General features: G+C 39.2%; 1 protein-coding gene across 1 annotated transcript in view; it reads left to right on the plus strand.

Annotated features, from left to right (window-relative positions):
* Positions 1-25,515, plus strand: part of thsd7ba (thrombospondin, type I, domain containing 7Ba) — a 184,093-nt gene that overhangs the window by 146,930 nt on the left and 11,648 nt on the right. The window contains exons 16-23 of the mRNA XM_029530839.1: positions 6,384-6,650; positions 7,226-7,404; positions 17,562-17,567; positions 19,556-19,689; positions 20,362-20,515; positions 23,228-23,372; positions 24,325-24,440; positions 25,365-25,482. Of these exons, the coding sequence (XP_029386699.1) occupies positions 6,384-6,650; positions 7,226-7,404; positions 17,562-17,567; positions 19,556-19,689; positions 20,362-20,515; positions 23,228-23,372; positions 24,325-24,440; positions 25,365-25,482 (1,119 nt within the window). The remainder of the gene's footprint in view (positions 1-6,383; positions 6,651-7,225; positions 7,405-17,561; positions 17,568-19,555; positions 19,690-20,361; positions 20,516-23,227; positions 23,373-24,324; positions 24,441-25,364; positions 25,483-25,515) is intronic.

Raw genomic sequence — 25,515 nt, forward strand, 5'->3', positions numbered from 1 at the left:
AAGTAGGAAGAAAAAAAAAAAAAACCCAAAACAAAATAAAATCTCAATTCCAATAGTTCCAATCGCAGTTTATACCATGGGGCTGTTTCAAGTAAAGGCTGTTACAGTTGCCTTCCAGCTCTGTCACTAATGCACACAAGAAGTACACTACACAAATGTATATGTGTACGTATATACAGCGTGGAAGTTGATGGGTATTTGCTCGGCATTGGAGTGGCTACAGGTGCAGTGAATGAACACATGTTAACCCAGCGTGTAGACCTTCTTCCAGGATGTGAGGTGTTTGCTGGATGAGTGCTGACTTTACAGACAAAAGTAATCCTTGGCAGGTTGTTCACACTTTGAAACTGTAGTAATTTTTAAAATGATTTTTGAACACCACATGCTATCTTAAGGTCAAGCTTTGTATGTTAAAATGAATTGTTCAAAGAAAAAAATGACGATACGGTCGAGGTGATTGATGAAAAGACTCTTTGGGCCGTCAGGAAATCATATCATTTCCAACATGGACTGACAGTTCCTGTTGCATTACAATATCACCAATATCATCAAAAACTTCTACTTTCAAATTAAAGAGATATATTTACAGTAAATGGCTGATGATTTATTAATGTTTTAAATGATATACATTTAAGCAGATCTGGCTGTAATGTGACTCTGTCCTGTCAGAATGAAGGACAGTATGACTCGGGTAATTAAAAATATTGTTTTGTGGTAGGATGAATGTTTTTCTATTTGGCATATTGGCGTGCATTGAGCCATAGCTAATATCCCTCTGAGGGCTGCATGTTGAGTGTTGTATGGGTATTCAAACATTAAGTTGTGTGAATTATTTCTCCCACACATCAAAGAGCAGAGTTTGTGTGTATCTGTAAGAGCTGCACGGCTGATATATACGCTTTAGCTACGCTATCTGGCTTTGCTACTAAGCCACATTCTCTTCTTTGTCAGGCTGAGCGTCTAAATGTTTTGTGTTTCATAATAGCCTTTTTTTTTTTTCTTTATGGAATACTTAAGTTCTTCAGCTCATCAGTTTACTGCTGTTGCTGTCTCTGCATTCATCGCCTCTTCTAAACGGTTGTGTCACTGTTTTTGACATTTGATTCTGTCTCTGCCTTAAATTGTGTCACAATATTGTGACGAATATTATATGTATTTTATTTAAATTGATTACATATACTATTTAACTGGACGGCACGGAGGCGTATTGGTTCCTAAGAAGGTTGTGGGTTCTGTGCGGAGTTTGCATGTCGTCCCAGTGTCTGCGTGGGTTTCTTCCAGGTACTCCAGTTTCCTCCCACCGTCCAAAGACATGCAAGTCTAGGTCAATCGGTGACTCTGAATTGTCCGTAGGTTTGAATGCGAGCGTGAATGGTTCTCGTCTCTGTCTGTCTCTGTGTGTTGGCCCTTTGATGGACTGGCGACCTGTCCAGGGTGAGCCCCGCCCCTCGCCTGATACATTGGCTGGGGTTGGCTCCGGCACCCCTCGTGACCTGGAAACGGAAAAGCGGTAGAAGATGGATGGATGGATACTATTTAACTGTCGCTTATTTGATTTAAGAAAATCAACCCACTCAAGAAAACCCCACTCGAAAGGCAGCGCTAAAGTCATCCTGACTGAACATAGAGTACAGCACCGGGCCAGATGCAGGGAGAAGAGCTCTACAGAATTCATTATGCAACCATCTCATGGTGGATGCATTCAAAAAGAGGCATTATAGGAGAGGTGTAGTGCAATAAAATGGAGAGACTTGTTCTTTTGAGACTGTCAAATGTCCTGGGAATACTGACCAGTACAAATTGTTAGCTCTTGCTATTGTATTTGCTAAAATTGCAAAATGTGTAGCAATAAAAAGTTTAGTAATTTAAAATCTGCTGTGTTGCTCAAATATTTTTTATTATAAATAGAAAGATAAATACTGCCATAATCCCACAAGCATTATGTAACTAGTTTTTAGATGCCCTTGTTTTTCTTTCAGTTGATACTATAGCAGACCCAGTAACTACATTTCCTCTGGATGCCACTCTCTGTGGTGAAATGGACTGCGCCGCCATTTACTCAGTTTTGTTGGGTATTTTTTTTTTTTTTTTTTTTGCAGTCAACAAAGGCGGCTTTTTATTTTAACTCCAAAAATAAATTGTCATGGATTAATTCAGCCTATTCAAACAATCGGCAAACATTAAGATGGTAATTTATTTTGCAGAACATATCGCAGAGCAACTATTAAGAAAAAACACTGCTGGCAGCACTGGTAGTTGAGTAGTTAGAGCATATGCCAGTGTAATAGCAGCCTCCCGGGTGTGACTCCAGCATGTGACCTATACTACAGGTCATTCCCCTCTACCCTGCTTTTTCCTCTTATCCTCTCTGCCACTTGGAATGACGCTAGTGAAAATCCATGGTGTGGTCAGTAATCCAGTCAAGTGGAGGAAAAGCACTTTTAGATTTCACGATTATCTATTGACTTCTTTATCAAGGTTCTTAATCCATGCACCTGCCATTTCACAAGGAAGTTAAAGGTCCTTCACTCAGTCAGCATTTGCAACTGCTCCTCGTTTGTAGGTTTGACATTGTTACAGAAACATGGAAGAAAGCTAATTGTGATGGTGTTAATGGATAATCTGCGCATGTAGTATCCAGTAAATTGTGCCCAATTAAAGTCGATGCTTTTGAAACAAGTCGGATATTACAGTGGCTTCTGTGGGCCTGTGCGGTGCTGTTGCCTTTAATGTAGTTGTCAAAGTGAAGCGATGTTGCACTCATACTCTTCAATCAAACACCAGCAGTGGTGTAGATTGAACAGATTGTTGGTTGAATTGCGGTGCATCAGCAGTGAGTTCACACCCTATGAGGACTGTTTGCAATCAGGCCCACTTCGGAAACAGATGGGCTGCTCACTTGGCACGCGGGTGGCTGAGGGCAAGCGGGATCCATGAAACAAATGGGGGGTGCACGAGTACATAGCAGGATTAGCAAAACTGCAAGAAGTTCACCAGGATTTGCTAGTACGTGTGTGTAAGTGTGTCTGTATGTATGTGTTTGTGTGGCTATGTCTCCATCTGTTCCACGTCAAGGAGTTCTGCTAGCACTTCCATTTGATGCTACAGAAATAAGATGTGGACTCTAATTATGACAATTAGATAGTCACCTTTTTAGGAAAGTGTTAATAGTCTCAGTTCTAATCGGTTGGTTATTTTAATGAACCAACAGGAAAATAACCATTTAAAAGCCATTCTGTCAAACAAAATGTATGTGTTTTCATTTCATTTCATGTGTTTTCACTCAAAGCACAAGAATGAAAAGTGCAGCGGGAAAAACACATTGTTTCTCTCACAAGTGTAAATTATTAATAATTCTGAATTATGGCATCATATATATGATGGTTAAGAGAGTTTACTAGGTAAACTTGCTGACTTGAGCTCATACACACACACATACACACACATACACACATTAGCTCTTTTGAGGTAAATGCTGACATAGCCAAAATAGCATTGCTGATAATAAGCAGGTGTTTCCTCTGTTGTAATAGAGGTGCTCCAAAGCTTGACAGTTTTACTGGTACATACTTATAATGACCTCTCTATGAGCTGGAGGGTGTTGGTCTTAAAGAATTTTGCTGGTCTGGGACTGGAGGTCTAAAGACAGGGATTTTTTTCATAATAATTTGGGGGTATGTCTATGAAGATTCTCATTCATCCAGGTCATTGTTCTCGTATAAGCATGGGATGGTGTCGGAGATACTGTGGCCGGTCAAGGACTCCATCTTGTTGTAGTTTTTGGAGACATTCAATGACCTTTCTTTTGTAACCGCTGGAAGGATCCCGTTTCAACATTTAATAGGTATTTGGTGAACACACCCATAGAGGTTAAATATCTGGGTCTTTCTCTACGGTCTTCATCAGACTAGTGCGGACTAGTAGACCAACGAACATGAACTGATGAAGCCCCTTGGATAAGAGGCGAAACGTCAACCAGTCCAGTTGTCTACGAATCAATTTTGAGACAGAGAATATTTTGGGGGGAAAGTGAATTGTAACACTTTTTCATTAGAGAATAATGAAATGTGAAGAGATGTCAAATGTTTAAATTTGATCGCAGAACTGCATTCACTCAGTTCCATTACCAGGGACTGTCTCTCAATATTACCAGCTTTAAGTGTGCTCTGACCAATTATCTTATCATTTGATTCATGTACTTAAAGAGATGTTGACAGTGTCTCTTTTTAAATCGAAATCTGACACAGTAACATCCATGTGTCAATGATTGCAGGATATTCAGACCTGCTGCGGACAGAACAACATAGCTGTCTCTGTTCATTTCCCATAATGTGAAGCAGACGATCGATGATGGGAAAGATTTTTCAAGCAGATGGACGGCTGTCTGTTATTTGTCCAGATATTGAAACTGACAGATCTTTCATCTGCTTTAGTGCATTCCTGCTCAGATATAATGGACATGACTAATTATTTGAAGCCCGAGGTGTACCAGCTCTAATGGCTGTAATGGATGTCTTAATTGAGGTCTTGGGATATCTGTAAAAAGGTGGTTATTTAGAGTTCAAATTAGATTTCAAGGGCAAATGAAAACCACTAGTAAACTTTAATACCTCTCTCTAAAATTCAGTGATATGTGTTGACATATGTCTGGTAAAATTAAAATAATGTTTGATTTGTTAAAAGCATTTTGGTCCCAGATTCTCTATCAAAAGAAGTCTTAGATGATAAGACCACCCACAGGACTTGTGTTTTGTGGTTTGTAATGGAGAATACTGCAAATGCCTTTCTGTGTCTTACAGTGCAATGACTAAGGGATGTTTGTAGGTATTCTGGGAAATCTATGACATTACTAAGCAGCAAATAAATAAATAAATAAATAAATAAATAAATAAATAAATAAATAAATAAATAAGACAAGGTAAAATGGGGGAAAGGGGACCCACCGAAAAGAGAACTACAGCACTTAATCACATGAGAAGTTTGAACTTTATAACAGTGTGTCAGTATCTGCACTGCTTCGGCCATTGCTTCTTTGTTGTGCCCAGAATCATTCCCCATTTGTGCAATGTTGATCACTGATAATAAACTGCAACCACTGTGTGCTGGTCTGCAATGAAAGACACAAATAAATGTTTACCAGGAGAATTATTTTATGGGTAAGAACTTGTCAATTTCTGTTGGATGCAGCTGCTACAGTATTTCTCTTCGCTGTCTTTACAGTAACTTGGAGCTTTAGAATTATGCCAAAATATGCTACAGGAGCATGCATTCAACATGCACGAGGAGAAAAATATGTTTTCCATAACATAGAAACAACAATTATATAGAATGTGTTGGTTATAAATGAAAACAAATTATTTTAACCACCTGGTTTTAACCTTTCTTGCTTATAATATTAGTAACTCAATACAGATGTTTAACTTTCTGTTATCATAGGCGGTTTCAAAATAAAGAAAAAAGAAATTATAATATGCTTGAAAATAGCACTAATCATTCCCTGGGGTTATTCAGAGTGCCTTTGAATAATGCTTCACACAAGTATTAGCTTGCATTTGTTTTTTTCTGGAGAAAATCAAGTCAGACTCTAAGAAACAGAGGACTGAAATGAGCAACCAAGTGGCATACTAAATCTAAAGGACCAAACATATTGTAGTAATAAAGATGCAATAATCTGGGACAATGGGATAAACAGACTTCTCTCACCAATGTGATATTTGTTTGCATGACTTGCTATTCCTTTTCTTTTATTTTTTATATATTTGAAATAATTTTTGAACCAGAATATTTGATGTAATTTGACATAGACTGTGGACTGATGTAGCAGCTGTCTCCTCGCTCTCTGTTAATGCAGTACTACACTGTCATGTTGCACGTTGGCACATTTTACAGGAGGTGACACTGCTTTACCCAGAATAATGAAACAATCCAGTAAGGACTTGACAATTAGGTAGATGCAAGGATTTAAGTGCTATCTTAGCAGCCTGAAAATAACTCTGTGGTTGCCATTGAGATGTTGAATGAAAAGTCACCACTATAGGAAGATGATGGAATGGACTATATCCAATGTGTGCTGCAGTCAAGAAAAAAACAACAAAACAAAAAACAAATGAAATAAATGTAGCATGGAAGCCATTCCATAAATGCTGGCGTCTATTGTTCACATTTGCGACAAGACAGATTAAAAATTGACAAGTTTTTTTCTTACCTGCTGACTTTTAAATGCATAATGAATGGTTGTAAATAAGTAAAAAATAGTCTTAGGTTTACTTTTATTTATATTCGATTGGAGTTCTGTTTCTCATCTAAGTGTTTTGTGAAAAAAATGGGAATTTATTTATACTATCTAATAACCTTGCACTTTTTTTGTCCATCTTATGTCGAAGGTCGCAGCAAAAAACGGGAGCTTTGCCTAAATGAGGAGTTGTACCCACTGGAGGAGACAGAAGCTTGCCCCTGCGATGAATTTTTGTCACAGCCCAGTGGGAACTGGTCCGCTTGCATCCTGCCTGATCCTTCAGTCTCAGGGTCCCTTCAGGGCTGGATGAGCCACCGTGAGATAAAGGAGTGTGGCAAAGGCTTACGCTACAGAGCTGTGGCCTGCATCGACCAGCAGGGACGCCTGGTCGACCCCCTGCTGTGCACAAACACAGGTAGGATTAATATATTGTGTGGATATGTAATTTCAAACATATTGTTACCTTAAAGTCATACAGCATATGATTGATACATTCATAATAACATTTTTTGCATTTCTAAATTACATTTCAATTAAATGTCTGAAGTGAATTTTCAAGTAGATTTTTATATCACACTATTTATTTATCAATTAATTACTTAAATTATGTAGTTATTGATTATTTTATTGTTTTTTAAGTGAAACTATGTAGTTGTGTGCTAATGGGTAAAATAAAATCACCCTTTTCATGGCTTGCCAGTATGTGAAGACGAAAATATCAACTAACCTGTCCTATTTATCACCATATTTCACACTGGCAAACAAAGTAAAGAACAAATGTATCAATGTGTGAAAACCCTTTCACTCAGTTTCACTCAGCCATGTTGGCAGAACGTAGGAATGAGACACTCATTAGTCAAATAATGAGTTCTCTGTGTCACGGTGAGCAGGACAAAGGTCTGGCAGTGCACAGACATGACATTATTAATGTGATTCCAGACCAGGTCTAAATCAGGCCTCCTCATCTTCTCTGCCAATGTTCACTTTCAGGCTACATGGTGGAGGTTTGCCACATTCCCTGCCCCTTGGACTGTAAGCTCAGTGACTGGTCAGCTTGGTCTGCCTGCAGTGCATCCTGTGGCGGCGGTTTGAAAATCCGGTCCAAGTGGCTCAGGGAGAAGGCTTTCAATGGAGGTCGCCCATGCCCGAAACTGGATCTGAAAAACCAGGTAAGTTGCTAGGTAACAGTTGCTTTCTGTACATAAAATCTAGTGCAGTACAAGTAGGAAACAAATTATACCAGCTAACTGTTTTTACATTATTTTAATGCCTCTGTTTCCTAGTCAAGTAGAAATTAACCCGTTCAGGAATTCCTTAGAGTCAACACTTGGTCATCTAATGAACAAAAAAAAATGCATTTCAGTTTTCATACCGATAAGCAAGGCAAGGCAAGTTTATTTTTATAGCGCATTTCACACAAAAAAATGTTTATTCTGGACTCTTGTCTGGACTAGCCGACCTGAGTCCATGGATCTAAAAGTCCTGCTAAGTTGGGACCAGAATACAAAGAGGCATTCTGGTCCCAAACTGTTCTGTGATTTGTAAAGTAGAAGCAGGGTTTTAAAGCAATAATAAACAGCTGAACATGGTTGACCTCACCATCCATCTACACTGTTCTGTAGTCACTAGTACACAGGCTTGATTGTTTCCAGACACTTGGAATAGAATGCAGATGCTGACAATCAATATTAGAAATCCAGTCTTGTTCTCTACTATGTAGATAATACAAAAGCCATTGAGAAATTAGCCCATTAATACTGTTGACACTGCTTCACGTTTGCACAGACAAATATCATTTTCTTACTAGGAACATTGGTATGGAACATGCAGTTTGCATCTTAATTTTCTACACATCTTTGCAATGCTTTTGGAATACATTTTCCTCCAGCTCTGGCTGTGTGGAAGCTCAGTGCTGTCACATAAATACACAGTGAACCTGATGCATTCTGCTCACATTTCAATGACAAGGTTTATTACCCATCAACCAGTGGGGACTCCGAGGTGACCTGTTCATTTTTGCTGTCTCCAGTCAGACCGAATCATTCACCTTCCAAGACATGTCCTTCCCTGGACATAAAACCAGGGCAGATTTAAGTCACAGAAAGAAGAGGGGCAGCGAGGGAGAAGTGGCCATTTGAGCTTTTGATATTCATATTCAGTTTGGACCTGTAGCACTGAATATTTTGTGACAGCGTATTTCTCATCCTTTAAAGAGGGGAAAGTCTTCTATGATTGCTTCCAGTATGCTTGAATGGGCATGAAGCTCTTGGGTTTGTAAAGGTCAGTATGAAGATTAGGAACAGTTGTGTGAAAACATCACCAAGTGCTAAAGTGGAGATCTGTGTACAGATGGTTAAGTGCCCACTAACAGGGCCTATATGGCCTCAGCAGTAATGCCCTCTAATAGCCCTCAGCCCTGAAACAGGAGATTGCTCTAGCTAATACCCTCGTGGATTTATTCTGAGGGTGGAGAAGAGCTCAATGTTAACATTAACAAATTGGCTATTTAAAGTCAAGTACATCTGTCCAGGGTGTGGGTGGAAAGATAGTATAACCTCTACTGTAGTTCAACAATAAAAAGGTATGAGGTGACTTTTCCTTTTAAACAAATACAACCCTGGATGGCCACCACAGACTTGTCATCTTCACAAAAAACAACCTTTTGCTTCAGCTGATGTACTTTACTTTCTGATTTCCTCGTCATCCTTGATACTTCATTAGGTCTTTGCTAAGGTGAAGCATGATGAGGATATTTAATTTTTAATGGCTGGCCCATCTCTCCAGAAAACAGTTGCTATCTTATCATCCAGCATATACCTCTGTCTAGCCAAAGTCTGATCTCACCACCTACCAGCAGCTGTTACCCCTCGAGCCACGGCTAGAAGTGATTGGCTTGACAGAGATGAAATTTACAGTGCACCGCTACTCATCCTCTTATGTCACGGTTGAATGGGGTAAAAAAAAAAAAAGATAGGGAGGCAGAGAGAAAGAATGAGAAAGTGTCGCCATGCAAATAATGAGCAAGGATAGGCACATTGTTCAATAGACTAAGTAGGAGTTTGGTTGTGAAGAAAACAGTATGTGTGCTGTTAATTTTCGGCATTGCTAAAATATCAAGAATTGTACTTGCAAGGCCTGACAGAAAACCTGTTGTTGTGGAAGTGCTGTCCACCCAGAATCTTGTGTCCAAGTGTGAAAATAGTAATTAAAGAACAAACTAGCTTTTTTGATGAGAAGCCCCCCATAACGAGATCATCCAGTCATAATTTGGCAAAAATAATTGGCTCATCATGTGTACACGTGGCTGTCACAATGCGTAGTTGTTTTCTGTCTTTTTGTATATTCTGCACTAAATGCATCTCCTTGATATATGGACAAACTAACTCTACACTACTACATCACAATAGCATACATGTATCCATCGAGTGTCTCCTTTTAACAAGTCGTGGAAACATTTGAGTCAGTCTGAACCTGTGTTTTCAGCCAACTCATGGAGCCCCACCTAGCCTGTGTTGACAACTTGCTAGATAAAGCAATTTGCTTATTAGCATATTAATGATGTCAGTTTCAGCCCTTTATGTGCTTACTTTTTTCCTACTCTCTGTGATCACATGTAAAGTATTTTAATGCAGCTGAGTTTCTTCCTTCCCTTTCATGTCATGCATGAAATGATTCACTCGACAAGGTAAAAACCTAATTTCATCAGACAAGTTCACCAAACACGTGTAATTTAAAGTTTATTAAACCTACAATAATTGAGTTAGAAACTTAGAACAGTCAGATTAGCTTTTTTTTTTTTTTTTTTAGATTTTTTGCTCTTATTATACAGTCTTAGTGAGAGAGAGAGTTTGAAGTGCTAGAAATGCAGCAAAAGACTAAAGGCCAGTTTCTTGAACCTGCAGCCCCCACCCCCACACACACACACACTCCCCATGTACGGCATGGAAATGCTCTTATTTACCTCCAGGACTGAATAGAGTTTTTTCAGGGTTTCTAACATCTTTCGTTGATATGGAGAATTGGACATAGTAGCTGGTACAAAGCTTTGTTGCTGATTTTCTCTTGCTCCCTCTTTTGTGCTCTTTTTTCAGTATTTAGGATATTTTGCTGTTCTTCCAATTCATCTCTTAATAATGATAAAAGTCGTTTATTTTCCATAATGGATGTGAGCCTTTTCTGTCTCTCTGCAGTTCCCTGGCAGCTAGGAAGCCAGAGCAGCTCAGTAGACTCCCATAATCCATATGTAACCCCAAGTATAGTCCAGATATGGACCAGGTTTAAACCAAGTCTGTTTGAAATATGTCTGTAAATGTTTCAACAATGTGCTAAGTTAACCTCACTTCATACACATAAACTCCCTGCCAATAAGGCCTGTTTTTACCAGGAGCTCCAACTTAATGATGAGGCACTTGGCCCAACAAGTAGGGCAAATACCATCACTAGCTTTGCTGCGTCTGCTGTTCCAGCCGAAAAGTTGCTGACTTGACTTGTGGTGGTATTATACTGCTCTCATCAGTCTTGGAAGAATCCCATCTGTTCTCGCTTTGACATCTATGCTACCTTTTATACTGATGGTACAGTCGGGAAAAAAAAGTTTTCTCAATTTTTCACATCAATTTGGTACCAAAGTATCAGTTCTCATAACATTTCAAATTGCTTTTGTCTTAAAAAAAAAATCTAATCAAATTTATGGTTATTCTAGTTTGACCATACATGTTCTCTGTAGTGGGATATCAAACTCGCCACTTATTTCTATTTTAATGAATTCAAATTGTAATGTGTTTTATCCCCAGTGTCAAAATAGCTCTTTTGAAAAGAAGATTAGGGTCATACTAGATACTGGAATTGTGTTGCTTATTAAGACTGATGTTTCCAATTGGTATTAACAGAAAAACATCAAACATTCTCATGCATATAAAACGGTGTGCCTTTGAAAACATGCTGTATTTTACAGTCCTGCTAATGTCTGAAAACAAGATGTCCTGAAAGACTGCCACAAAAGGCTTCACAGACGTCGGCGCTCCCTGAGAGACACACAAATTGGATCTATAGTGACTGGAGACATTTGAGTTTTGTCATAACTCCCTCATGTGCTCTCTGCCAAATGCTTGGATGTCAAATGGTATATGCATTATTACCATAAAATGTAACAGAATTGTCAAGACTGTCTGCCACTGTGCCAGTCAGATAGTTATTTTCCATTCTGTGAATGCCTGTGGCCTCCACTCCATCCGCTGAGATCCTTGTCCTATAGATAAGCATCCTTCCTGTCCACCTCCAGCACTCCCCCATATACTGTGCGTGTGGTTGGAGATGTGGAGATGTGTGCGTGCAGGACATCAGCAGAATAACAGCAGGTGACCTTGTTTTTCAAAGATGAAGGCTATCCTTCCTATTGTGTTATATAATGAGTATATATATATATATATATATTACATTCCTGCTAATATTGAGCTGATTGTCACTCTTGTGAATGGGTTGTGCTCCTCTAATTATCTTGTAAGACCATGACAAATTTCTCATTTTTACAGTCAATCCTGTTAACTTCGATTATTGTGCTAAGATGGTCAGCTCTGTCATGTATGCATACGAGAGCAAAATCATTGTGTTCATTCGTACTTTTGACATGTCTATCTGCCTGTTGGAGGGGCAGGTCAGAGGAGGAATGAAACAAAGCTTTTTAAACAAGCTATTCCAATTCGCCTTCACTGTTCAATGGCTTTAGCGTTCAAAACACATAAAGACATTTAATATGTTGATTATTTCAGAATAGTCTTAATTAAGAACATGGCCTTGAAGGGGCTTTGTCAGAAATGCATTAGTTGTAAGTAGTTTGAGCTTTTTTTTTTCTCTCTTTTGAAAAGATGGGTCAGAGTTGAGAGGAACTCCTTATGAGGTAACTCCTTGGTAATTAAGCCCCCGTATCGTACCACCTACGTGTATCCCCAGATATTAAGTAACTGGGAAGAAGAATTGTTCTCCGCTGAGGATTCATTCACTCATCATTTACCGCTTATCCGTTTCTGGGTGGTGGGCGTTGCTGGAGCAAATCCCAGCTCACATAGTTCAAGGGCGGAGTACACTCTGAACAGGTCACCAGTCCATCACAGGGCCAACATACAGAGACAGACAACCACTCGCACTCACGCTTATGGGCAATTTAGAGTCACCAATTAACCCAAACATGATGTCTTTGGACGGTGGGAGGAAACCGGAGTACCCTGAGGAAAACCCATGCCGACATGGGGAGAACATGCAACCTCAGCACAGAAAGGCCCTAGGCCGGGAACTGGACACGCAATTTTCTTATTGTGGGGCAACAGCCAAACCAATGTGCCGCCGTGCTGCCTTCTGCTGAGGATGCTTTAAAAAATAAACATTTGCCTGAGGTGTAACTGTAATCCACTGAGTCATCGCTAAAATGAGAATCTATTGTGCTTTCCTCACTGTTTTTAGGAGCATCACCAGCTAGTTGATAGGATTTAATCAGCAAGCCCGTGAGCAAAAGTTCAATCATGCACCTCCTCGACAAATTTATGGCGGAAATAGTCATGGCTGCTTTCATATTTGGCTGCTGCTGACAACTCTGGATTATAACCAGTCCAATATAAGTGGTTGCCCACAAGCCCTCACATAAAGGCAATAATCTAGCGTTTTCCTGCTGTTGCTCTTGGTGCTTCAGTATCATTGTCTCACAAATGTGTGTTTTTAGTTTTTAGTTTTGTTTTTTTTTTTCCCACCATATGCATTACTCTCAAGGCTCAGTTGATCACTGTTTACTGCTTGGGACACCAAAATACAGCTTTTTGTGTTCGCGTGTCATGTTTGGATGTCTTCGCTCAGTTCAGCTGGGCATTTTGTGCGTTTGGCAATTGTCAGTAAACTGTGAGGGTGTTGGTGCTGCTGGCTGTTTTTCTCTGGGAACCCTGAGCTTTGCTGTGGTGCCTGTTTAAAAACCGTGAGTAGAAAACAACAAATACAGTCTACTACAGCCATTGAATTGTTTTTGGTGATTCACAACAGATCTTCATGTGGGTTATGTCTTGGTGCTTCTGGCAGCACATTGAGGTACGTCATGCTAGTGTTTACAATTACAGGGCATTTTGACTTTTCATGTCCTCTCTCAATTGGTTTCAAGCTACTCATGTTGGCATTATTCCTGCAAGTTTATGATTGGCTTGGTTTGATAAATTCAGGCAGGCAAACAGAGGTTAATAAATGTTATAGCAATTGTCTGCAAATCCTTTTCACAGATCCTTATATTTTCCTGCCTTCATGTGGAACACAACATGACTTTTTGGGTGATAATATTTACATTCACATTCAACACACACTTCATATTCAGCTCAGCATTGGAGAAACGTAATTAATTAAATTTTTGAGTTGTGTGACAGCATGGGTTGCTGTTCGTATGCCATAAATTTGGCCCAAACATCTGAACTCCTGTTCTTTTAGGGATTAACTGCTGCACAAGGACCACACTCAATAAAGTTATGGCCATCTGCTGTTTATCACTGCTGCTTTTCATGTCTGCCCTACAAAGAGTGTTGATCTTGTAATTTGAGTACGCTGATAAATTATAGTCTTTACTAGAAGACCCATCGGGGAAATTGGGGAAATAGTGTTTTGCTCCAGGACACTATGATATGTGTAAAAGAGGAATCAGGTAAGAAATCTCCATCGTTCTGCATGACGTTATGCTCACTTACGAAGTGTTGTAGTGTTTTTCTCAAAGACAAGGTGACCTATATTGACATGTCAATATAGGTGAAGTATATCAAGTATATACATGCACCAGAAAAGTCACAGTTGAGACTGAGACAGAACGTAAGGAAGCTGGAAATCCATTACACAGCTCTGTGGCAGCATTGGTTATCTCTTGTGACAAAAAGATAGTTGACAAACTAATGTGAAAAGGTCTTTTTGTTTGCCTAGAGTGGGAAAAGAAGATCGAAGACCAAACTATCTATTCTGTGCAACACCTTCAATCTGGGGTGTGCATCATAGCTGCTGTTGACAGATGGTTCCTTAAGGTTCAACCCGCAATGCATGAAAAAAGTTCCTCCTCCCTCCCGTTCTGAGGGTGTATTACCACCACTAGCTTTGGCAGATCACAATAACGCCTGAAAAATAAGAAAATTGCAATATTCCGTACAGCTGTTTTTAACCTCATCTAGCTTTTTCAGCATCTGCTATGGCTCTCTGCCTCAGTAGGCATTATCATTATCTGCTGCCAACTGTATGCTGTACACCTGCTGTTCTGCAACCTTATTCAAGTACAATTTGAGAGTTTTGCAGTAAACAACTGCAGCTCTACTGAATTACTTTATATCTTTAATGTCTGATTCACCCACAAGGTTTTATTTTTGTATAAATCTCTCGGTAACAATTCCTCTGTTGTGTATATGACTCCTTGCTATTGTGTTTCTGACTACTCTAACCATAGCTGCTGGTTAACTCCCTGAACGTAGCTGAGCAAGGCTTGACTTTCTGTCGTCTTCACCACTATGGACTTTTACTTCTTCAGGGGTCGGATGTGAAGTCAAAACAGTTTTCTTTTCGTCAAATTTGAAGTTGAGATAGGGTGAGTTGCATGTATATATACATGTGTGTGTAATATATTATGCTGTGCCATACGACTGGCTCTCCTTTCCTGGAGTGTCAGTCACCCAAGAAGGCTATATTATGGAGCTTCTCACATGGTACACCGCATTGACTTTAAAAACAAAGATAACCTGCTAATTAGGCAAAAATTCCAATGAGCTGCTGAATTAGATGCATACATTCATTTATTCATTCATCGACTGTTTATCCGTTTCCGGGTCATGGGGGTTGCTGGGCGAAGGCAGGGTACGCCCTGGACAGGTCACCAGTCCATCACAGATACTGAATTACATGCAGTACCATCCAAAAGTTAGGATGTACGTTCCTATTCATTTGAGTGGCAAAGTGTATCCAGACATTTGGCTGGTCCTGTACATGCCTATTATGATGCTGCTTTGAGAACGTAACACAACTTGTAATAAAACCAATTAGCGATTGTGTTTGAGTGAAGTGGCTTTGTTTGTTTCATCTATGATTTAATTTTGAATTCCTAAGTGATTCCTTGCAGTCCTACTTTGAATTTGGATTAGAGATGTATGTTCATTCTAATTTTCTGTCAGAGAAAGACCTTTGACCGTAGCTATTAGTGTCATTAAAAGCTGATCCAGGGTTAAGTGCTTTTGAAATTCTCTGCTAATCCATCCTTGCCCTGTTTAGCTGTGTGGTTGTAATAGATTACAAAGGAAACGAGAAAATATAATTTAAGAGTTAGAAATAAAACTTGATGGCCAAATAATTTGCGTAATTATGGGAGGCTATGCCATTGCCCTGTAGTGGAACCAACAAAGTGGTGGGTCCTCAGAGGATTGTAGACAATCCTGTAAGTCTTTATTTGTCACTGATGCATTGTAAGATGATGGTGGGGAGAGCGAGACAGGTTCACCGAGACACAGCGTGGATGTTTGCTTGATAATGACAACATGAAATCATTTTAATGACATGTAGAGATCTTCAATAATGCTATGCTGTAGAAAGATTGATACCTAAACTTGACTGGATAATCTATAGTATACATAAACATTTGCATAGTAGCAACAAGCTCTCTGTATGTACAGTTTGTCTGCATATTGGCTCATTAGAGGTGGATCCATTTCTAAAGGCCAACACATTTCACATACATCATGACACATAAAAAAAACACAATCTGTCAGGAGAAGGAAATAGGTCAGTGTGATTAAAGCTTCAGAAGAATAAAGCTGTTTTTTTTTTTTGGGTTTTTTTTAATGTATGAATTTCTTATTTGTTGGAGTATGTTATGTTGGTTGGTAGGACATCCAACATAAAATTCAGGTCAGACATTTGTGGCTGCATTTTATATCATCCTGTCTATTCTCAACCATTTACAGTGGCTAATATGTCAGCTTTCATGGAAGAACAAAGGTTTCCCCATAACTTTTTCCAAAAAGCACATATAAATGCTTCGGACGTGTTAGAGAGGCTGTCATCCTTCTAGCTGTATTCTATATTGGCTCATTTTCAACCCATCATCTTGTGAGTGTATATGAGAAATCACGATCACATGTGAGTTGGGGAATAGGGCTCAACCGGTGTCTCAGATGAGCCATTGTTTTCTAACTCATCCATGGACATGATGACAGTAATAACATGGTCTATTTGAAGTTGTAGTTACACAATGACAGTTAGAGAGATTAATGGAAGAGACGGCTCCTCTTTAAGGCTTCCTGCTCCTCCATTTTCTCCCCGTTTATAATAAACTGTCAGGAGGGTCGGTTGGTGCATCGAATGGCCCTTTGGAAATGTTTTTATGCGATTATGGATGTCCGTGTGGGTGTGTGTGTGTCTGTGTGCATGTACCTCATTGCCAAGCAGCATAGTGTTCATTTTTGGCGTTTAAAAGTTCTTATTAATAAGTGTTTTCATATTTCTTTTAATGAAAGCATAATCTTGGAGAGCAGATGAGAGAAAAATAACAATAGCCCTTTACTTTGGTGCCATACATAGGGCAGTTTCTGTCTATGCATAAACCAGATATTTTGGATTCAGTGATCATTAACTACTGCATTGTCACACAAAAAAAAAAAAATGAAGATGAGTTTTCCCTGATCTGAAGCTTTTAATCCCCGTCAGATGTGCAGTCAGGAATGAGTGAATAAAAATGAAAAAAGGAATCACAAGTTACCATCAGGGGGAATTTACAGAGTATAAATGCATGAATGTTTGTGCTATGACCATATGCCTTAAAGTATTCAACATTTGGCCTCAACAAGCATTCTGCGTCTTCAGTGAACAGGCTGCTTTAGTTCAGTCTCTTTTCATTTTGAAGCAGTTTTTTGTCAATAATATGCTTATTTACTTTTAGCAACCTCCTTTAGATACAGAGCACACAAAGCATAACACACATTCACACCGTTGTCCCTCTCACCAACTCCAGGCAAATTAATTTTGAGTTGCCTTCAGCTGCGGATCTGGGCATTGCACAGCTGTTTCACCTGCAGTATTTTCAAACTCTCAACACTATGAATCATTCAGTTTGGCAAACTATCATGGGCTGCTAGATCCACAACCGCTGATGAAATACTAAATCATCCTTTACCCTCATTAATGAAACGCAGAGCAGAATGCAGTATTCTTAAATCAAATTAAAAAAAACTACATATTTGTCACTGCAGGCAAAATCTAAACTAATGATCATATCATTGTTCTTCTCTCCCCTGCCCAACTTCTGGCTTGTCATGCACTGCTAATATGGACATCCACGCAGGCTCAGGTCAGTGCTGTTCATTCTGTACCTATACTCTGCTTTAGCTAATGAAGAGAAATTGCATGCCAGAACTGTCCTAATCACATACTCCTGTGACCCCAGTGGTCTTTTGGTCGAGGGGAAGAACAATAGTTTGATTCGAGCAGCTGCTCCATGATGGAAATAATTTATATGAAGTGCATTTGGATAATATTCCATCTGCTTTTTAACTGTAGAGACTCAGGCTGGCATTTTCCAGGGAACGCTGGGATTTCTTTATATTGTCAATAGTCGGTAAAGTCTTTCAATGTTAGCCAGGTAATAAAAAAAAAAAAAAAAAAAACGTTTAAAAAAAAAATTTGAAGTGTTTATAGTAGAGCAAAGGAGTAGACACTGCACACGTAACACTTGGACAATGAGAGGATCTGGGCAGTAGCAACTGCATCTAAGTGATGGCCTTTTCCTTTATTCCTTTTTTCTCTCTTGAGAGTTGAGAGTTGGTAAATGTTTGTAACCTAATATCCCACATCCTGTATTTCTCTGCTACATCCTTGTGTTCTAATCACCAGCTTGAACCAGCCAATAAATAATTTAATAACTATTTGACAACTCTACTGGGTGCTTTGGTACTGCATCCCCTTTGGTAAATGGATGCATGATTTCTCACCAAACAACTGGTGCTAACTACTCAATAAATAGTCTACATTTTGTCAAAATTGACTGGAATGTAATTCATCTGCTGATAAAGTATTAGCCATTAAGTTGGAACTGAGTTTCTACAGTGGCACTGGAGAAAGTGGGAAACAGAGCAGTTGCCAGTTTACCCAGCAGGGGCATCTGCAGGGACAGATGGGAGATGATGAGGGTGTGTAATAGGCATCTGTGTGGCCCGTAGGGGAGGGAGTGCTCAACATTTCTTCCCTCTCTCTAGTCTGCACACATGTGCACGAACATACACACTCTCCAGCACACACACTTGCAGACACCTATTACAGCTTGTCATAGCCTTTTCTACAAATTGTTCTCCGGTGTATACCTTTTACTGTGACAGACTGTTACATGGATAGAGAATAAACATGTGTTTACAGGAGCATTGCACTGCCTTTTCCCTTGGCTATACAGACGTGTCAGAGTCACTGGTTGAGTTGGGTGAGGTGAATCAGCTCAATTTCCAGCCAATTATGTTCTCAGCTGAATGGCCTTTTGCCATGGTTATTGTTGTTTTACACACCCCATACTGTTCTCTTCATGTCATACAAAGGTTTTATTTCAGTGTGAATAAAACCCCTCTATGTTTGTTTATGCTGCAGAAGCATGTGAAGTGGCCCTCAGTTGGTTTAGAGCCACTCTTTGGTAAAAAGTATTTATTTAGCTTAAGTGTTGAAGGTATTGACACTAAACTGTTAATCAATGCTTTCAGTCACATGTTAGCCTGTCATTCTCGAAATATAAGGGACATGATCCTGATATTCATCTCTAACATCTCGGGTAATATTAAATGTTTCTCCTTTCATGGGCCGTTATGCATGTCCACAAACCAGCACAATTTCACATCATTCATGTCACAAGACTTTTGTCAGCATACATTCCAGAAGTTCTGTTGTTTTAAACTCCTCGCATACATATATGTGTTGTAAATTAAGGTAAGATTTTTTACCTGTGAGCTAAATGGTTTATATTTTGGTGAGATTATCCAGATGAAAACCCAGACACCACACCATTGTAATACAAAAGGAAGACGTGTCAGTAATATGATCTACATTTTCTACAAGTGTAGACCAAACTCAACTATTCCAACGACCAACAGTATTTTTGATTTATTTATTCTCTTTTGTGTGTGTGTGTGTGTGTGTGTGTGTGTAAGGGGTGAGGGTGAGCATATATAGTGTGTCAGCTGACTTGTATACATTACATACCACACCACAATGCTTTTTTCCTTTCCCTCATGTGCATCTCTTTCCCTCTGTGTATGTGTGTGTCTGTTCACATGGTTGCTTGCACTTGGTTGTGGACAGGTGTATGAGGCTGTGCCATGCCACAGTGAATGCAGCCAGTTCCAGTGGAGGACAGAGCCTTGGTCCATTTGTACCATCAACACTGTTGATGACCTGCCAGCCTGCGGAGAGGGAGTCCAAAGCCGCAAGATCAGGTCAGTGACCCGGTTCAAGTTGGCAGACTGCTCGTCTGGCAGTGTGACGCGCAGTGGAAGAGGCAGCCTGGCAACAGTCCTACAGCCGGCACTCACAATCGTTCTAACATTTGCAATGCCAGGTGAAAACAAACTGCTATATCCTAATGAGTGTTAGAATTGTTGTGCTGTGCCATTTTAGTGGTTTGGTAATAGCCCAGAGGACAACAGTGAAGAGTCAACCTTTTCTGCCGGCAGCAGGGACAGATCTTGGTTTTTAATTACATCGGAACCAGTCACTGTCTGTCACGCAGTCTTGTTTAATGTACTGTATGTCTAACTTACAGTAAGGCGAAAGTCGCACCACACCCAAAAATAGTTGTCCTCTCTTTTTGTTAAAAATATGAGAAATGAAAAGCCATTTCAACGAACAGTTTTTTTTTTCTGCCATTTTGTTGTGAAAGCATTGCAGTATTTAGATTTTTCTGAGTTCATGTTTTCTTTGAATGCACCTAAATGCTTAGACAACCAGAACGAACAAGTTGCATTGTCCCTTTTCAATTATTACCATTATTTTTGATTCAGAAACATGGGAATATTTGAAAAATTGGTCAGCAGTGCTAAACTCTCAGAGCAAACAAACCTAGCTGAAACCGAAAAATATTTATAAAACTCCATCTGCTTCCCTGCTAGGTGTTTGAAAAAGGAAACGACTGGGGAAGGCAGCAGTGCGGACGACAGTCTGTGTGATCAGGAAGAAATGCCACCAAGAGCACAGGTCTGCTTCCTGGCCTGCCCCAATGACTGTGTTGTGACACCCTGGGGACCTTGGAGCAACTGCCCTGCAGTAAGGAGAAAGCTAAGTGACTGTGCTGTGTGTCAGTTGACACTGTGCAGCAGCAGGCATTTTGAGTTATTAATATAATTAAAAGCATTTCTATAAGCCACAGCTATTAGCTTGAAGAAATTTTGTAGAGTTTTTGCGGGGGAAGTTAGAAACACAAATGACCATCAGCCATTATCTGTTTTCTTTTAACCTTGTTAAGCGATATGTGTGTATATGTATTTAGAATCACAAATACATTAAAGCATATCACGGATATAAAATAAAACAAATATTATATTCTGAACGGAACCATTGTTTGCTTGGCAGTTAACATTATTGTAGGACTTTTCAACAATTATTTTAGAATAGATATCAAATTAAAAATGTGGTTTTAAAAATGGGTAATGGGTAAGAGTGCATCCACCCACCTGTTCTGTAGCATTCTGGGATTTGAAATCATGTTTTCCATTGCAATGGTGTGTATTTCAAATGAAATGAAGTGCATGAATATAGTTCAGTTCTCCAAAGCAGATTAGCCCTCAGGCTAGAAGTATCTAGAATCTGCTCCCCAATGATTACAGCCACAGGCTACTGGCCACACAACCATGTTATCATGGAATTGGATCTCTCTCAAACATAACTGTTCAGTGGACTGAAAGATTGGAGTCAGAGCAAGAACAGTTTGGAGGAAAAATGACAGAGAGATTACTCAATCAGTTAGTTTCATCCAAAGATATTTAGTTTCATTCCGTTTTTGACATGCAAGCTTTGGCAGTGCACTTAACATCAGGGAAAGTTCACCATTTGCTGCAATTTGTGATGTAACAGTGTTTAAAACTGTACATTTCAAGATAATTAAACTGGAAGGGCGATATAACATTCTTATAATATTTTTTTATTTATTTTTTTTTTTTATGGGAACCCTTGAACTCAACACATACAGCTCAGCGAGGAACACATTCATATTCTATGTATACTCTCTTTCCTCCACAACATCAGGGTCAGGTCATCAACAGACTATAGTCCTCTCTGGGGACAGAGACCATAGTTCTTTGTCAGGTCAAGGAAAATGAATGAAGGAATTTTTCTCTCAATACATTTTGTCATTTGTGATAGCTCATAAACCCAAAATCTGGGTTGAGTGTTTTTCATGTTAGATTTTGTTTGTATTGCATGCTGCACAACTTGTGACATGCTTATCTGTACACACATTTCATAATTTGGCTTAAGATTGTAGGATTTTTACTGACTTTACAGGGAGCTTTAATGCCTTGTTTTTGTGAAGTATATTGGTGTATAGGTGTATGGTGTGTAAGTATATTGGTCCAAATGGTCTGAAAATCCCTCTGAACTAATCTCAACAACACAAAGGCACAGTGAAGCCAGCAAATTGTGTTCTATGTAACATTCAAATGAATTTGCGTGACTGTGAGCTTGTTGTGAAAACACTGAAACTAATGCTGCTGATTCATACTACTCACACAGAGGTCCCTCATTAGGAGGTGACAGTGACCGAGGTGCAATCCCATATGAATCAGGAGCAGAAGGGCCAATGCAGTTCAGTTCTTTTTCCCAGCGTGGCTGAAATGAATGTTCCTCCACACGTCCTTTTACTTTATTTAAAATTTCCATTCCCCTGTAGGGTAACTCAAATAGTTTGCAAATTCTTACCTTGGCGCCTCTGTCCGTTGTTAGGTATTAGTAAATTTTACATTCGTAATAATTACCTTCCTAATTATTATTGCTTTTGTCTTCATTGGCCTTCAACTGCACCCTGTAATAGTCAATAGAAGAGGAGTATAATAAATTCATACTTCTCACAGGCCTTCCTTAAAATAAAGCCGCTATTGCTGAGTCAGCAGCACTTAGCATATATCAGTCATGTAATATTACATACCATTCAAACAAGTATCTTTGATCTTGTTCAAACTGTTCATACAGGTCTGAAATTCTTTACATTTAGTATTCAAATAGCATTGTTTGGTATATTTTGCATTCTTCACAGATTTTGTATGACTTGTCGCTGTAGCTTGGGATTGCTGGTTGAAAGAAAATACGTAAAATGTTGGTAGACAGGGTGAAAATGTTACCTCAGAAACTCACCTCACTCAGCTGCATTCCCCTGTGACTGCAGCAGCTAAATCCACAAATTGTGACCACAAATTGTGACCACTCTCTTTATTTTTTAATTACTTTCTTTACACAATTTAAAAATCGCATTCAAAAAGATTTTCTCTCATTATGATAAAATATCTCCAGTGATTTAAAAATAGCTCATCTGTGCAGAAACTGCTCTTAGAGCAGACTTTCAGTGGCATTTGAAAAATCCTCGTTGACTTTTTCTATGTTCTTTGACTACTCTGCCAGGTATTTTTTTGGAATTAAAAGTAAATGTTCTTGACAGCCAAAAGTCAAATTAAATTATACATGTAATGTATACAGGATTTAAAAGAATATTAAAAGTCTTATGTTTTAAGCCCAATGTTTTTTAAACATCATTGAAATATTTTTTTTTTGATGACAAGGAAAGGATTGTGGAGAAGTAGCAGTTACAGTTCATAGTGTGAGTTACAGCCTCATAAACATTACTGAATTGTCACTAGAGAAAGAAAAGGATCTCACCTTAAAGCAGTGGTCAGTATGATACACCGTGAAGCGCTGAGCTGAGCTGAGTAGCTGAGTAACTACGTCAAAACACAACCCTAACCCTAATTCCTGCTGTCATTGTTGTAGCAATGCGACCAAGGGACAGCAAGGAACAGAAGTAGGCAGATCCTCCGTCTCCCAGCCTCAGAAGACTCTGCATGTCCAGACCTGATCCAGTCAGAGTCCTGCATTCTCAACAGCACCTGCTTCACTTACCAGTACAGAGTCTCAGGTAGGACCATCTGCAAAGCCAGTATGGGCAAGAAGAGGGTGACATGGTATTTACATCCAGAGGGTATTTATTGAATGAAATGGATGTTGGCCAAGAATTGTGTAGTTTTAACCAGGTTTTCTTGGCTTAACCTTATGTACCATGATTTTTTTTGTTTGTTTGTTTGGTTTTTTTTTGCTTCGGGGAAGCAATTTTCAATTGGTACCCTCAGGTTATCTACAGTATAGCAGATGTTATAAGAAGAATTCGGAAAACAAACAAGTATTTATATATTATATATTTATATATTATGCGTTTTCTGCTTCTCTGTGTATCAGGAGGGATGCAGGCAAATTCATATACGCATTGTTTGTCTGGTCGACACACATGTGCACATGCTAACTGACCTCCCTCTCAATCTTGAGTCTTCTTGACTCCCCAAATTCACTGTCCTCACTGTCAGAGGTATCACGTTCCTCCAGCCTGAAAAGGTTCTTGCGTACATTTCCTGTGTCAGTGAACAGTTAAGTAAAAACATTGACTAGGGTCAGTGCATCATTATGCAAATTGCAAAGTGTTACCCAGTAGCAACAAACAAAAAACCGCCTTGGCATATAAAATAAAAGTTGCTTCATTTGAATTTTGGCATGTCCGGTGATACATGATTTTATTCATTATTAAAAGGAGTATTCCATTTTTATTAAAGCAAAAGAGCAGTGTGAGGTCCACAGTTTCCCTGCTTGGGTATAGGAGGGGTTGTTGTTTAGGTCTGCACAGTTTGCAAAATGTTGTAGCACGTGCAATTTCGATATTTAACTTATGATATTGCAAGTTCCAATATATTTCAATCAGCTGTGCAGCAGTTCCGGATAGAACACAGCGATTGTGCAAGCGGTGGAATACAGTCTGGTAGATACATTTTTGTATTTCCTCTGTGTGTGTGTGTGTGTGTGTGTGTGTGTATGAACTACAGACTGGAGTACATGCCAGCTGAGTGAAAATGCCATCTGTGGTCAGGGCTCCCGGTTACGTCTCCTGGACTGTATTCGCAGTGATGGCAAGATGGTGGACCTGCAGAAGTGTGAGCAGGTAATCACTGTGCAGAAATATATATATTTTTTTTTTTGTATATTTGTATTTATAATTTCATCCTGAAGTTCGAAATTGCACGGTCATAGCCTAAGAAAAATCTCACCTGTCTGCTTTACAAACATTTTTGGCATGCAGAATTTTAATATTGTTAGGCAGAGCTTAATGCACACAAATGATGCTGCAAAGAATACAATACAAAGATATTTAGTAAGGATGACTATTCAAGCAAACGATTACAATTCCTTTTCAAACCAAAATAAGGAACAAATTAGAGTTTATTCTTTTATTTCATTGTATGTTTAGAAACATCAACCAACCAGACAGAATGAGAAATCTAGTAGAAATTACACAATCATCCTTTGCAGGAATAATGAATTGTTGTGCTTCGAAATTTATTTGTTTGAAGAGCATTTTCAAGTATGAAGTATTGATCGTGACCGCAGGACTACAATTTCTCTTTTGTTCCCATTGGCTCATATATTGTTGAAAGTTAAGTTGCCAAGTCGCAATTTAGGTGGAAATATTATACGTCTGCCCACACGTTCTTGTATCACCGAGCAGCACCTGACTTAATTATCTGGATAAATATAGGTCTTGAAGGTGTAAACAGTTATATTCTGTCGTAGCTGCAACATTTCTCTCTGCTGAGTTGCACATTGGCTATGTTCTGCAATCTGCTGTTAGTGAGGGAAACTTGTGGGATTGTGATGCTTTCTCCTGCTCATTTAATGTGAACAAATGTCACAAAAGAAAAAGCACGTTAATCGCTCATCAACAATTGAAACTAGCTTAATTACTTTGTTACTGCACCGCCACTATCCTGAGATGAACTGCTGTTTGTTTTAAAATATGGAAATCTCATTCTCGTTGGGGGAAATACCTATGTAGCCCTCCTCACAGCTCTGCTCTTGTTTTCTGCAGATCGGTTTGATCAACAAGTGGAGACTGTCAGAGAGTTGCGTGGTTGACTGTCCTGTCAGCTGTGTGCTCTCAGAGTGGTCGCCATGGGCAGATTGTTCCCACACTTGTGGTAGCCAAGGTAAGCCCTCCGAGCATACAAACCCAGCTGAAA

The sequence above is a fragment of the Echeneis naucrates genome, chromosome 21, assembly GCF_900963305.1.
Source record: "Echeneis naucrates chromosome 21, fEcheNa1.1, whole genome shotgun sequence".
In the NCBI taxonomy this organism is placed as follows: domain Eukaryota; kingdom Metazoa; phylum Chordata; class Actinopteri; order Carangiformes; family Echeneidae; genus Echeneis; species Echeneis naucrates.